We start from the raw sequence: 13,522 nt of genomic DNA on the forward strand, positions 1-13,522 counted from the left end.
TGTAAGTAATACATGATTTTAAATAAAATAATTTCTAAAAATTAACATATTAGGAAAAGAAAACCTCTAATTTGGGAAACCGTTTGTTTTCATATGGAATCCTTTATACATTAAATACGGCATTATTCAAATGTATTCTGATTTTTAAAATAACTTTATCTCTGATGGTAAAATTGATGACTCTATTCTGACTTTTTTTTCTTTTAATATAGCATTCTAATAAATCTATGGAAATTAAATACAACACATAATAGAAAGAATAGATTTAAGTAAATATGTTTTACTTAAATTTAAAAATTATAAGACAAAAAATATTATATAATTCTTTTTTAAAAATAGAGATTGAGAATTGAAATAGCAGAATCTTATATTTATTTTATTATTAAATTAAGTCTATGAGGCATGTCACGATGAATTTGAATCACTTTTGATTATTTTATAGTTTATTTTATAAATTGGTATAAATGCTTAAAAGCCGAAAGCTAGAATACACTAAAGACCCCTTAAACAAGAATATGAACAATGTCAGCTCAAGAAGGCCCACATAGAGGCCCAAGAACAAACACATCCACCCTAGGCATGAAGGCTTGCTGACGCCACCGCCATTGCCAAATCACCATCCTCAGTCCTCGTAGTAGCATGAAAGAAAGAAATATTGCATTCTCGAGAGCCATACAAAGCCGAACACATCAAAGACCAAAAGCTCTTAAAAACAGCCAACAGACATGAAGCTTCAATGCCAGCAGGAGGTAACCCACGAATGCCCCAAATCGAGGTTAGAAGAGAGGAAGATGGAGGATCTAGTTTCTTAATCTCTTTTAACCATGATGATTGATGAGGCTGGACCAATCAATCAATGGTAAGGGGGCAATGGATTTGGCTGTTGATCTACATTTGTATCAGCTCCTACAATTCCCAATGTTCGTAAACACGCTAGCTATTCATTTAATTTGCACAAGGAATTGCACGTATGGAAGCGTATGCTTTAAATAATTTGCTCAAGTGTGAATCTTTATCAACAGTAAAGCAGTAACCAGAAGATATAGAAGAACATAAAAACATATTTACAGGCCCTGCCAAGTGAATCATCAATTGATAAGAACCAAAACAGTATGGTTAATACATCTCTTTTTGTTGCAGGCTTTGTCATTGCTTTTGGCAAATTAACTTACAGGAAGAGAAGACATATCCATCTGTGTTCTTGAACAAGTTGGAAATCTGTTGTTCTTCGACCATAGCCAAATCTTGGATACTGAGAAGCTATCCCCTCTTGTCCTTCCTCTGATTTTCTTGTCTTCCACATCCCCGTCAATTAAAGGACACTCGTTGTCTCCTCTGCCATTAGCTATGTCAAGAGACAAGGCCACTTGCAGATTTGAATCATCTACCACATATTGAACTGTGCCCATTGAGTAACATCTTCTAGCGTCCAAATTACATCTGCTAGTCTCTCCTTGTCCTGTCCAGCTAGGTTCTCCCTCGTTCAGGCTTCTAAACTTGCCAAGTCTCACAGAGAATACCCTCTTTTCACCTACATTTTCCTCCATATTACCTGGTTTTGGACCGTTGGAAGATCCATTTTCTCCATCGCTGGAGAACCCATTTGAGACTTCCATCAAAAATTCAAAATTGGACAACGGATTTTCCATGGGAAGACTGGAGCTCAAAAGGGTCCCTCTACAAAGAGGGCAAGTAGAGTTTGATAGAAGCCACGTATCAATACAGTCAATGTGAAAGGCATGGCTACACATGGGAAGCAACCTGAGTTTGTCCTTGTCTGTGAATTCACACAAACAAACTGCACAATCAAATGGCTCCTTCAAACCCATGATATCTTTATGGTAGAACACTGGTAGGGCGTCAACGAAAGCTTGGTCTAGACCCGAGTCATGCTGCCGGAAGAGTTGTTGAAGCTGTCTTTGCAGAGAATGAGACCTGGAGGTCTCTGGGATTCTATTGGAATGATAGATTGGAGAAAAATGTGATCTTTTCATGAAAAATCTAACAAGCAAATGGAGAACACCAGAAACAAAGAAGACAGCAGCTAGAATTATTATAACCAAAAGAAGTACAGGACTTATTCTATTAAAAGATGATGAAGGACTTGATTGTTTTTCATAGCTGAAACTACTGTTGTAAGGAGTTGAGGTTGAAGTGGGGGGTGATAGAAGAGGAGGGTTTATAGAAAAACCATCTTTTTGCTTGATTTCAAATAGAGCTCTACCCATTCTAGCAGATGGGCGTGTTAAAAAACAACTCTTTGACATGGCTTTAGCTTCAGACACTATAGTCCTTTATAGGAAGTCCATGCCTTCAAAAAGACATTCTTGCTTGAATTGAGGTTATGCAAGAGAAAACAGGACTAGCAAGCTAAGAATATATTCTAAATGAGGAATTGAGCGTGCAGTGAGGAAATTCTCGACTCTCAAATGGGAATAGAGTGGTAAAGAAAACTCCCTTTTTGAATCTCGCTGTTTTCACTTGAAAGCTGAAAGCTTTTACGTGCAAGATAATCTTATTTTAGGCGAATTTAAGGAGAGTAAGATTGCAAGGGCCGAGCCTACTTCCTTTCTTTTCTTTTCGAGGTATTTCTTTTTTTTTTTTTTCCCTCTTTTATAATATAAACGCAAATGCACACGAATTGCAACCAGAGGATTCAAGTCAAATGTAGTCGGTTGGTCATTTGGTAATGTTGTGGCCTCCTTAGTGAACTTCCTTGCGCCCGAAAGCCATTCCTCGTGGAAGCTTTTACTTATTTGCTATATGGGTGAAGAGAGAAACAAGTAGCTAAGGCTAGGAAGGAGTGGGGAAGGAGCGTGGAAGTGTTGGCCCATGTCGATGATCACAAAAGACTCCATTTTTGTTTTAATGTATTGACTCCCTCTTAACAAAATCATTAAGGACATGGAGACTCACTTTAGGCCTAATCTTGTCCCACTCATTCATGGTTCAAATGCATATAATTAAAGAATTAAACAAATATGAGGGTTCCAAAAGAAGGAATGGGAAATTATTGATACCTCAATGTGTCCACCACCACTCAATCTTGTATGGCTTCTTTTTTCATCAGGATTAATCGAAATAATTACCTTTCAATGGTGGTCTTCGGTATCATTGCCTGTTAATCACGGGAAATCCCCACCAATCTTGGCAACATCAACAACTACTACTTATGACTGTCGAAATCTTTATTTTATTAATTTATTGTTTAACAAATCCCACATAAACAAGTCAGTCACCTAATTATGCTTACTTCCACTAGAGAACTTTCCACTAATGTGACTAACCCAAGTTGGCTAATTTGACTTTGCTGTCAAGTATCCAAATATTTATTTTAAAAGAGAAGTCTAAAAATGTGGACAAAACCTAATGGTAGGTCACATGAACTTTTCATTGGAAGCATGGGCTAACAGCCCTGTTAATTGTGCCCACTCTAGCAGGTGATAGTGACGAACCATATTTTGCTGTGGTTTGATAAATTTTTTTTTTTTTTTTTTTTGTGTGTGATGATTGCTTTGTGTCCAATCAAAGAAGTAAATCTGGAAGTTTTGTTTGATTATATGCATGTTGAAGGTTCTTACTTAGACACAGTGATTGAAATCTTGGCTTCCTTGTGGATTACAAGATTGGAGTCTTGTAATTATTTTTTTTTTGTCTTTTGGCTCTGGTCATTCACGAGCAAATGGCAGACCTATTCAGAACAGCAATACAGCCCCTTGGTGTTACATGTCAACTGCAGAGATTCAAAAGACTAGTGTGTCTTATTGCATTCTGCAGCATCCTTGCTCAAGTGAGGTATCCTGCAGCCAGTTGTTATTTCAGACAATAATGTAGCTTGACTATTTTTTTTTTCTCTTTACTTGTTCTTTATTACTTATGATTTTTCTATCAAAGTAATTAAGGTGAAAAGTTCAACCAAGTTAATCTGGAACCAATGCAGGATTAATTTTCATTTAGTGTTTGCATCTATTAAGATAAACTTGGAGAGTACGATGATTAAAAAGATAAAAGTATAATAATCAAAATTGCAAATTTTGAAGCTAAGAATTATTTCCAACATATTTTAAAACAACTCTTGATTCAGACATGCAAGAATTACAAGCAAAATTTCCACATTTCTGTAGCAAATATGTCCAGGGGAATGTCTATTCACGGTTCTGAGCTTATGGATCTCCCTTCTTCATCATTTATTGTGTTTATCATTACAGCAATTTGAGTTATGTCTGGCCTTTCATTTGGAGAAGGTTGTATGCACTTCAATGCTACCTGTAATAAGTTCACCATCCTCTCTTCGCTTGCACCTTCTGAGATCAAGGCCTTGTCAAAAACTTCAACAGTCCATTCTTCTCTAACCACTGAGTGCACCCACCTTGCCAAATCAAACCCATTATTTTGGACTAGCTTCCCCGTCAGAAGCTCAAGGAGAATCACACCAAAGGCATAGACATCAACCTTGAAGGTGCTGTATATGTTGTCTCTACTCGGATCATTGTGTTTGTAACTGTCAGTTTGAGAAACGTTTGACTGATCTTGATTTTCAACCACCATTAGGCCATATTCACTGACGCAGGGCTCCATATTCCTATTAAATAAAATGTTTGTTGATTTCAAGTTCCCATGAGCAATCCCATCTTCGCGAAATTCCTGGTGCATAAATGCTAAGGTCTCAGCAATACTAGTTGCAATACTGAGTCTGCTTCCCCAGTCAAATGCTTGCCCAGTTTGGGATCCTGAAATAAACAATTAGAAGAAAGATTCTCGTCAATGTCATTTTGCAATCCTGAATTCCTGATACTAACAATATAGAGAAGATATACACATACCATGGAGAAGTTTGAAGAGACTGCCATTTGGCTGATATTCGTACACCAAAAGTTTCTCTTGCTCCGAGCAGTAAAATGCAATTGGTGGCAACACTCTTGAATGCTTCACTCGGTCTATCCTCTCCATTCGCTTCTTGAAATCTTCACTGGAAATGCCCCAGTATTTGATCCTCTTCACAGTCAAAATCACCCCATCATTAAGCAATACCTTGTATAGGCTTCCATGCTTTCCTCTCCCAAGCAACTCAGCAGGAGCTCGAAGCAAGTCATCGAACCTCAACTCGTCCACTAGAGGACTTGTAAGAACCACAAGTGATGATGAAGCCATTCCACTATCAGCTGATGTAATTGAATACTCTGATCTATTTCCAGGGTTCTTGATTTCAGCTGAAGAAACGCTATGTTTGCTGCTAGAATCTGTTATCACCTTAGATTCGATCTTTTCTGAATTATGCTTGTGCTTACTAATCAATTTTAGAGAAACTAATAACACCACGACCAGTGCAAGTAGTATATAGCCTGAGTAGATAAGGAACCCCCTTTTTGATGAATGCTTTGACTCTGTTTTTGGTGGTGGAGGAGGTGATGGCGGACATGCATTGGGTAGTGGTGTTCCGCATAATTCAGGATTGCCTGAAAAGCTGTCAATAGCGAACTTGCCTTTGACATCAGGAATCGGTCCGCTAAAATTATTGTTGGAGACATTGAAGAACTCAAGATTGGAGAAATCAAAATCTGGTATTGGCCCGCTAAGTTGATTATTTTCTGCAAGGAATGACATCAAGCCTGAAATCCGAGATAGACCAGAAACCTGACCAGAGAAGCCATTGGTGGATATGTCAAGCCGTTTCAAGTTACTCAGCCGCGAAAGAGAGTCGGGAACATCTCCAGATAACTTGTTCCCACTTAGATACAAGTGTGTGAGGTGTTTGCAGTTTCCTATCTCTTCAGGGATCAAGCCATAAATGCTATTCCGATTCAGGCTCAAAACAGTAAGAGACTTGGCCGAACACACAGAAAGGGCATCAAAGTTTCCAGTGAAATTGAACCCGTCAAGAACTATTTTCTTTACTCTCTGTGATTTTTCGTCACATTTCACGCCCTCCCATTTGTCATTGCAAGGATCAGAAATATTGTTCCAACCCCATTTGAGGTCATGTTGCATATTTCCTCCAGAAAGTTTGTCCATGAACTGTACCAGCGACCTCCTCACATTGTCTTCTTCCGAATTTGACGCTGGAAAGACGAGAATTATGAAAACGGGGAGCACCCAGATGGGAATTCGATTCATTTTTGGAAAAACTAACTGATTTCCGTGAAAATGATACCACAATATGGTTTCCTTCTTTATGGGGGTGGGGGTTGGCTGGTTTGGAGCTGTAAAACAAGGAGAAGTTAACAAAGATGATGTCATTTGCTTAACCAGTTTTTGAGTGCCAATTGGCTGAATTTACAAAGACAAGTGTGCAATATCATAGCTGCGGCTGCTAACAAGGACTCCCGCAAATCTGCCAAAAGGCCCAAAACAACATGTTCAAATTAGGGGCCGGCAGCATTGAATAAGTCGTGATATAGAATTGGCATGTCTTTCTCAGGTTGGCTTTTCACTAAACAACAAAGTTTGATGATTAACGATAAACTAATCATTGCATTATTCTGTATGGTGCAGTAATTAACTTTCTCATTGATCTTGCCTCTCCATGGAAATTGTTTTAACAGATCATCACATTAAACTTTGTATAAACAGTTTAGATAAGAGGACCAGTTAGAGGGTAGAGACAAATACGTGGCCCTTTCGTGTAAACTGGCACTTCCTTCTTGATGCTATCAGTTGCTTCTTGACCGTTTCCATTGAAATTGTTGAAGTCTTCAACAGCTTTCACATAATAAGAATGCACAAAATCCACACATCATTGTAGATTTACCCACCCAAACGGTAAAACGGGGAAAGGCATATGCATAAGTTGAACGAAAAGGGATAATCTAGCAGAAGTGTCTGATTCTTTCTGTCCATTTCCAGAAGAGTATCCATACAATCAAATGAATAATACACTTCAACAATCCCACTGTTCCTATACAGGGAAAAATTTGCCTACATCATTTATCCTTTTACAAGCCAATGAAAGGTGGCTGCAGAACTATATTTTTGAAGATGTAAACATGTAAATTATGCTATAGCGTTCCTCGCCCTGTTATTGTGGGGTTTGGGGTGTTTAATCCAAGTTCCAGCACAGTAAAGCTCCCGCAAACCCTTTATGGGTCTACATGTCCAGCAATATCATTGTCGCTTGATCCACTTTCTTCCTCACTGATGTCCTCCTCGCCACTTTGCTCTTCAGCTTTGTAGTTCATAATATTTTCCCTTTTGGCATATCGTTCACAGTACTCTGTCTTCCCCAAAAAGAAGAAAGAAAAAAGGAATGAAACTTTACATCTCCATTTCTTAATTGACCAACCATGAGATGAATGGCTTGAAAAATGAAAATCACGACAACATCAAATATTTTTACTTTCGATACTTCTTCCTAATAAAAGTTTAGATACATTACAAGTTCAAATAGAGACAAATGCACATCCTATAAGTTCCTATCTAGTTGAACTTTGTGCTTAAAGTTTATGTATATCCAGTAGATTTCATTGTTTGATTCCTGGTAGTTATATAAATAGAAAGAAAATAAAGACACATGAATTTGCATAAATTCACCTTTCACTTTTTTATCATACTTTTCTCGATCCTTCATCATCAATGATGCGGCATCACCATTGAGTGGATCTGCAGGATTAGGATAAAGCAACAGCTGTGGTAGGAAAACCTCAAAAACATTCAAAAGATCTGCATTCATGACAGTGATCATATATTTGAGAAATCCTAAGGAAAATCCACTACAAGAGAAACAATCAAACAAAAATAAGAAATGCACAAGAATGCATGGTGTAAAAATGATTCATTAATAGTAACAGCTTTATAGGCATGTGATAATTGGTAATTACCAAACATTGGACTCCATGACTGGTTGATAACATCCAAGCATACAGAACCAGAACTGCAGCCAAAAAAAGAACAAGAGGGTGAAGGTCAGCTGTATCATAGCAAAACTAGAGGGACAACGATTAAAGCATCAAGCAGGTCAGTTGTATTGCCATTGCTAACCAACATTACAGAGCGTGAAACAAAAATTTTCGACTTGGAAGACTAAATATCCATACTGTATGACTAACTGCCACTATAATAATGGTGATTAAAGCTTCCTAGCAGAGGACTTTAGCTAAGCATAATAAGAAGTGTTTCAAAACTAGAAGTTGCTTACAGTTCATCAACATTTGGGTGGAATATTTTGTTCACAAACCCAATAGAAGGAGACTTGTATGGATATGCATCAGGAAGCTCAACCCGTATTTTCCAGATCCCACCTTCATAAAGGCCTGCAAGCATTATAATCAGGTAAACAAATAAAAAAGGAAACTTCAAGCAACCAACTACAATTATTAAAGAGAAAAGGCTATTAGAGAAATGACATGGTAAAAAAATGAACAAAGAGAAAAATGCTAAAACTTGAAATGCCAATGAATATGGCAAAAAAACCAATCATAGAAAAATGCAAACAAAAAACCCTAAACTCTACCTCTCTAGGAAGCAACCAACCCTGTGCAACCATATATTTGAAGATGCATAACCTAGACTTCGACCACATAATCTTTATGAACAATTCATATTCGCACATTTAAATATAGAGAAATATTTCAAGATACATAGATAACCCATACTATTGAAGGCAGTAATCATGGAAAGTAGGTGGATTTAAACAAGCTAAAAAATAAAAGCCTCATGAACACAAGTGGAAAATGGTTGCTAGCCTGGAATCATTGAAAAGATTAAGCTTTCCGGATAAATAAAGTTAACACATTGCAATATTCCAAATTCATTCACTTATTTAACAACAGCATATATGGACGTTCACATTCCCATATGCATGCACAAAGAATGAGGATCATGCCAATCAGTAATAGTGTGAAACCCATTATATAAGAAGCACAGAGGAATATGACAAACAATGCTATCAAATGGAGAAAAAGGGTGGGGACTAGCACCCAGGAGAAGAGACAGTACTTTCTTTAGGACCATGAAAATCCACATTAAATTCATTCAGCCCATCATTTATTGTCTCCACATTGTAATCGCTCATCATCCTGGACAGATTGAACGTAACAGGTAAGAATTTCTATAGAGAAGATCACTACCAAGTCAATCATACAATATTGCAGTCACAAAATCTGGTGAACGCACATTATTCTTCAGGAGCAGGACACTGTCAACCACAAGGACTGAAACAACTTTATGCCAGCAAGAAATATAGAAATAGATCATCTAAGGTTCAGGACACTCACCAAAACTAGAACCTGGGAGTGCAATAAAAAACTTCTCACTTAAATCTTCTATAATACTCCAGCAAAAGCTTGCCAGAGCCTGAATTCAAGCTTCGCAACCAATCAAAACTATTTCCAATACTCCATTATTCGTAACCATCATTCTCCCTATTGCTTTTTGCAGCTGGTCATAAAACTATTTATATCCTCCATTATTTTGAAGCAAGATGCTCCCAATAAACTTTTGCAGCCAATAATAAAACTGTTCCTACACTTACTCCACTACTGTTAACTATGATGCTCCCTATGCTTCTGTGTCCTGCCAGATTTTAACAGTTTCACTCCATTTATAAAACACAACAGTGAAAGCTAATTTTATTAAATCAAAACTAGATTAAGTTAGTTTTATAATCAGTCAACACTATTGCTACTCTCCAAGTAAGGCATTCACCTCGCGTGTTGTTTGAGTCACTGTTATTACTTCACCACGGAATAACTTCATGCCCTCTCATGTAAATCTAAAGGTTAATTCATAATGGTCAATGAAAGCATATTCCATTCTTTCAATAAGTCAAAATCACAGTCATTTGTCCCAATGATATGAGATGTAAAAGAGATTGCCACAAAATAATAATCATAAATAAACAATTTTTTTTTTTAAAAAAAAAGCAGTCAATCATCTAATAAATTTTGCAAAAACAAGCGTGAGAAACTTACAACTTCATTACATCCATTTCCCTCCTCTTGCTAGGAGAAGACATTTTATCCTTTTACACTATAATTCTTGAACCTACTGCAGAAACATCAAAAAAATCTGCTTTAAATTTCTGAGTAGCAAAACCATAGAAATTTACTCTACTTCTTAATATGTACACAGAAAACAATAGTTGGATGTGCAAAATATAAGGAGAACATACCGTCTCTCGCAAAGATGTTGCGATGCGAAATGGTTAAAAAGAGAACTAGACCACCGGGAGCCTACTTAAAGTGAAAATAAGAAACGAGGGACCAGCAAATCTGTTGATGAAAAGAACAAGTTCCAGTAAATCAATTCATCGAATGACATAGGTAAACACGCCATTATTGCTAAGAACACAAGTTTCGGATTCACAAATCACCAACCCTCTCTCTTCAAGGTTCAATCATTCCTTACATTTCTAGAACAGCCAAATGGGCCTACCCACATTAAAAGGATTATGGAATAGATACTACGAAATGCATTCATCAGAGTGATGCGGCTTTCTGATCCATAATGTAACCGTTTAATCAACCATTGAATGCGCCAAAACATCAAACACGTAACATCATGACAAAAAAATTCCAACTAATGACAATAGATTCCAAGGTTTGTTCAATCCTGTTCCACGTGATTTCACATTTTTAACGCAAAACCAATAAATGGAAAGGCATCAATGGTTATATTTGATTGGGAACAATAAAGATGAAAATTTGTCTTACATTTGCTGCTTAATTTTCCGAGAAAACAATACTTAGTGGAGCGATGTGCGATTTCTAATCGTGGAATGACGAGAACCAAGCAGAAATTAGGGAGATTAAGAGAAGAAACGAAAAAGGAGAGAGTTGCAGAATAGTCGACGAAGCGACAGAGAAATAAAGGGGAGGTTAAATGTCGAAATTCTGGCAAAATATAAAAAGAAACAAATTTAAAAAAAAGTTAGAATGTCGACACAAGACATCCACGTGTTCAGTTTGATATCACATGTGGCATACAAATTTCGATGTGGTACAAGCATGCATCATGGCAATTTCCATCTCTCCAGACTGCAATTGAATTTGTTTCCCTAGTATGCTATGAACTTATCATAGATTTCATGATTATGTAAACGAGTAATCCAATTGTACATATATGCGTGTGTGTATGTATATAAAAAACTTATTTAAACTTGATATGTGTGATTCAAAATACAAAAAATGTAATGAATTTCATAAAAAAAACTCAGTAAAATTTATTTATTTATTTCTTAAATCCATCATAAAAAATTACTTATATATATACATATAAGAAAATTGGTCTATTTATATAAAAAATTAAAAATTTTCACTATTTTATAATTTAATCTAAAATTTTAAAAATTAATAAAATTATTTAAAATTATAAATTTTATTATAATTATATTCAAATTTAAAATTTAAATCAGAAAGAATATATTTTATTGACGTGAAATTTTTTATTATATTCACATGTTATATAAATAAATATTCTTAATAAAAAAATTTTAAATTTTTAACTATTTTATAATGTAATTTAAAATATTAAAAATTAATATAATTTAAATCAAAATCTTTAAATTTATTTATCTTCATCACCATTTAATATGATATAAAAAATTATAACTTTAATTTTCTTTTATTTATTATTAGTTTCAACAAATATTATCATAAATATCATATTTATTATTTTTTTATTTTTTAAATTCCTTGTTAAGTTTAGTTTTGTTCTGTTAATCATTAGTTTCAACAAAAATTATAATAAATATAATATTTATTAATTTTTTATTTTTTAAATACCGTATTAGGCACCTATCATAATAAATTTAACTATATTTATTATAAAAATTATGGTAATATAATAAAAAATAAAAATTATAGTCTTATTATTTACCGTTGTGTTATTAATTTTTTCTTACGGTCTAATAATATAAACCAACACTTACAAAGATACAAGTAGAGATATTATATTAAAGGTAGATATAATTAAAATTCAAAAGAATTAGAGAATCAAAACTAAAAAATAGAAAGAAGTTTTATTATATTTTCTTGCACAAAACATATAAAAATGAAATATAATAATAGAATTTTAGAAATTTAGTAATAAAAAAAAATAAAATTTAAAGATATTGAGTTAAATTATATCAATTTTTAAAATTTTGAATTAAATTATAAAATAATTAAAAATTTTAATTTATATACATATGAGTATAAAAAAATAATCTATATTATTTTGCCCACTATTCCTAATTTAAATTTTAAGATTGGATATAACTATAACAAAATTTATAATTTTAAATAATTTTATCAATTTTTAAAGTTTTAAATTAAATTATAAAATAGAGAAAAATTTTAGATTTTGATTACAAATAGCCCAATTTAATTATATATATAAGATAAATTTTTTTCTTTATTTGAATATTTAATTTCACCTCAGATTTAAAAATGTCATCTTGTATTTTACACAATTAAATTTTTCAAGAAAAAGAAATATTAATGGATATAGAGAGAGATAAAAAGACAAAGCACATGGAGTCAATCTTTAAGGTTTTCGTAATTTTGCTAGTCAGTAAAAGAGGAGGCCATGACCTCGGCCGCTCACTTTATCTTGATTGTGTATAGTTTTGGTGGTGTGTTGGATTTTACATTTGTTGAGGTCTAATTTGCTTCTTCTGTTAGGTCGTTTGGGTGTGAATATGCAGGTGCTTAGAATCATGCTATAGTCGATTTCGACCGAATGTGGTTGAGGGCTAATGGACTCGATGCTAGAATATTTTAGATTCAACCACGATGATTTTATATTAAACTGAGAATGTTACGACTCGACTTTCTTTTATAGTAGTTGCCGACAATGAGTTCTTATGCTATGCTGCATCTAGGTTTCTATTTTATTCTATTACTGTAAATTTAGAGCGAGTGCTGATTTTTGCTTGGATGCCTTGGTTGCTTTCTGAGTTTTTTCTTGTTTGCCTTTTTTAGCCTTTTGTGGGCTTATGATAGTTTTCCAGTTAGACTTTCAAGGCAATGCTATTTACATGTTAAAAAAATACATTATTTTAAAATTATTAAAATATTTATTGGAAATTATTTAATAAAAAAAATTATAATGATAATATTACCTTTTAGAAGGAAAACTATGATCCAACCATTGGCCTTAGCAGAACTAAGTAGATCCACTCTTTCTAAATAAATTTCTCATTTTTTAATAACAATCAATTTGAGTATCTAGAATAATATAAATAATACTTATTACGTTAGATTTTTTCTTATAAAAAATAAAATTTAATATCTTATTTAATTAAAAAATATCAATTCACTCGTTTAGATTCTTATAAAAAAAAAAAGTATAAACAACAAGAGTGTCGAAGGATAAAGCTTCCTCTGTTTGTCGGCGGTGGAATTCTGACTATGGCCAAGGCGAAGAGTTTCTTTTTGTATAATTTTATTTTTATTGTGCTATTTTGAATTGGTGTGTATGGTTTCTGTTCTGATTATATACTGCTCTCTATTTTAATAACATTTTAACCGATTATTGATTTAAATTATGAAAATCAAAATATTACTCGACACCGAAATACAAAATGCCTACGTAAGGTTGTTTCATA

General features: G+C 34.1%; 3 protein-coding genes across 7 annotated transcripts; all 3 read right to left on the bottom strand.

The window, feature by feature from the left end:
* Positions 1-475: 475 nt before the first annotated feature.
* LOC110599599 (RING-H2 finger protein ATL46) lies at positions 476-3,083 on the bottom strand. The gene has a single exon (XM_021736050.2). The coding sequence runs from the start codon at positions 2,265-2,267 to the stop codon at positions 1,164-1,166; it is 1,104 nt and encodes a 367-aa protein (XP_021591742.1). The 5' UTR covers positions 2,268-3,083; the 3' UTR covers positions 476-1,163.
* A 431-nt stretch (positions 3,084-3,514) lies between these two features.
* Positions 3,515-6,655, bottom strand: LOC110631128 (probable inactive receptor kinase At2g26730). Its single transcript, XM_021778851.2, has 2 exons — positions 4,824-6,655; positions 3,515-4,730 (listed from the first exon to the last, which is right to left on the bottom strand). Exons 1-2 carry the CDS (start codon positions 6,235-6,237, stop codon positions 4,150-4,152), a joined length of 1,995 nt encoding a protein of 664 aa, XP_021634543.1. The 5' UTR covers positions 6,238-6,655; the 3' UTR covers positions 3,515-4,149.
* A 152-nt stretch (positions 6,656-6,807) lies between these two features.
* Positions 6,808-10,815, bottom strand: LOC110631129 (ubiquitin-conjugating enzyme E2-23 kDa). 5 transcript variants are annotated; one of them, XM_043950786.1, is made up of 9 exons: positions 10,647-10,815; positions 10,311-10,545; positions 10,106-10,205; positions 9,906-9,978; positions 8,932-9,011; positions 8,132-8,246; positions 7,815-7,867; positions 7,528-7,656; positions 6,808-7,210 (listed from the first exon to the last, which is right to left on the bottom strand). In XM_043950786.1, exons 4-9 carry the CDS (start codon positions 9,947-9,949, stop codon positions 7,077-7,079), a joined length of 555 nt encoding a protein of 184 aa, XP_043806721.1. In that variant the 5' UTR covers positions 9,950-9,978; positions 10,106-10,205; positions 10,311-10,545; positions 10,647-10,815; the 3' UTR covers positions 6,808-7,076. The 5 variants fall into 5 exon arrangements, with proteins under 5 accessions (XP_043806721.1, XP_043806720.1, XP_021634545.1 ...); XM_043950785.1 differs by having other exon boundaries at positions 9,906-9,981; XM_021778853.2 differs by lacking the exon at positions 10,311-10,545.
* Positions 10,816-13,522: the final 2,707 nt, after the last annotated feature.

The sequence above is a fragment of the Manihot esculenta genome, chromosome 14 (genome assembly GCF_001659605.2).
Source record: "Manihot esculenta cultivar AM560-2 chromosome 14, M.esculenta_v8, whole genome shotgun sequence".
NCBI classification, from domain to species: Eukaryota; Viridiplantae; Streptophyta; class Magnoliopsida; order Malpighiales; family Euphorbiaceae; genus Manihot; species Manihot esculenta.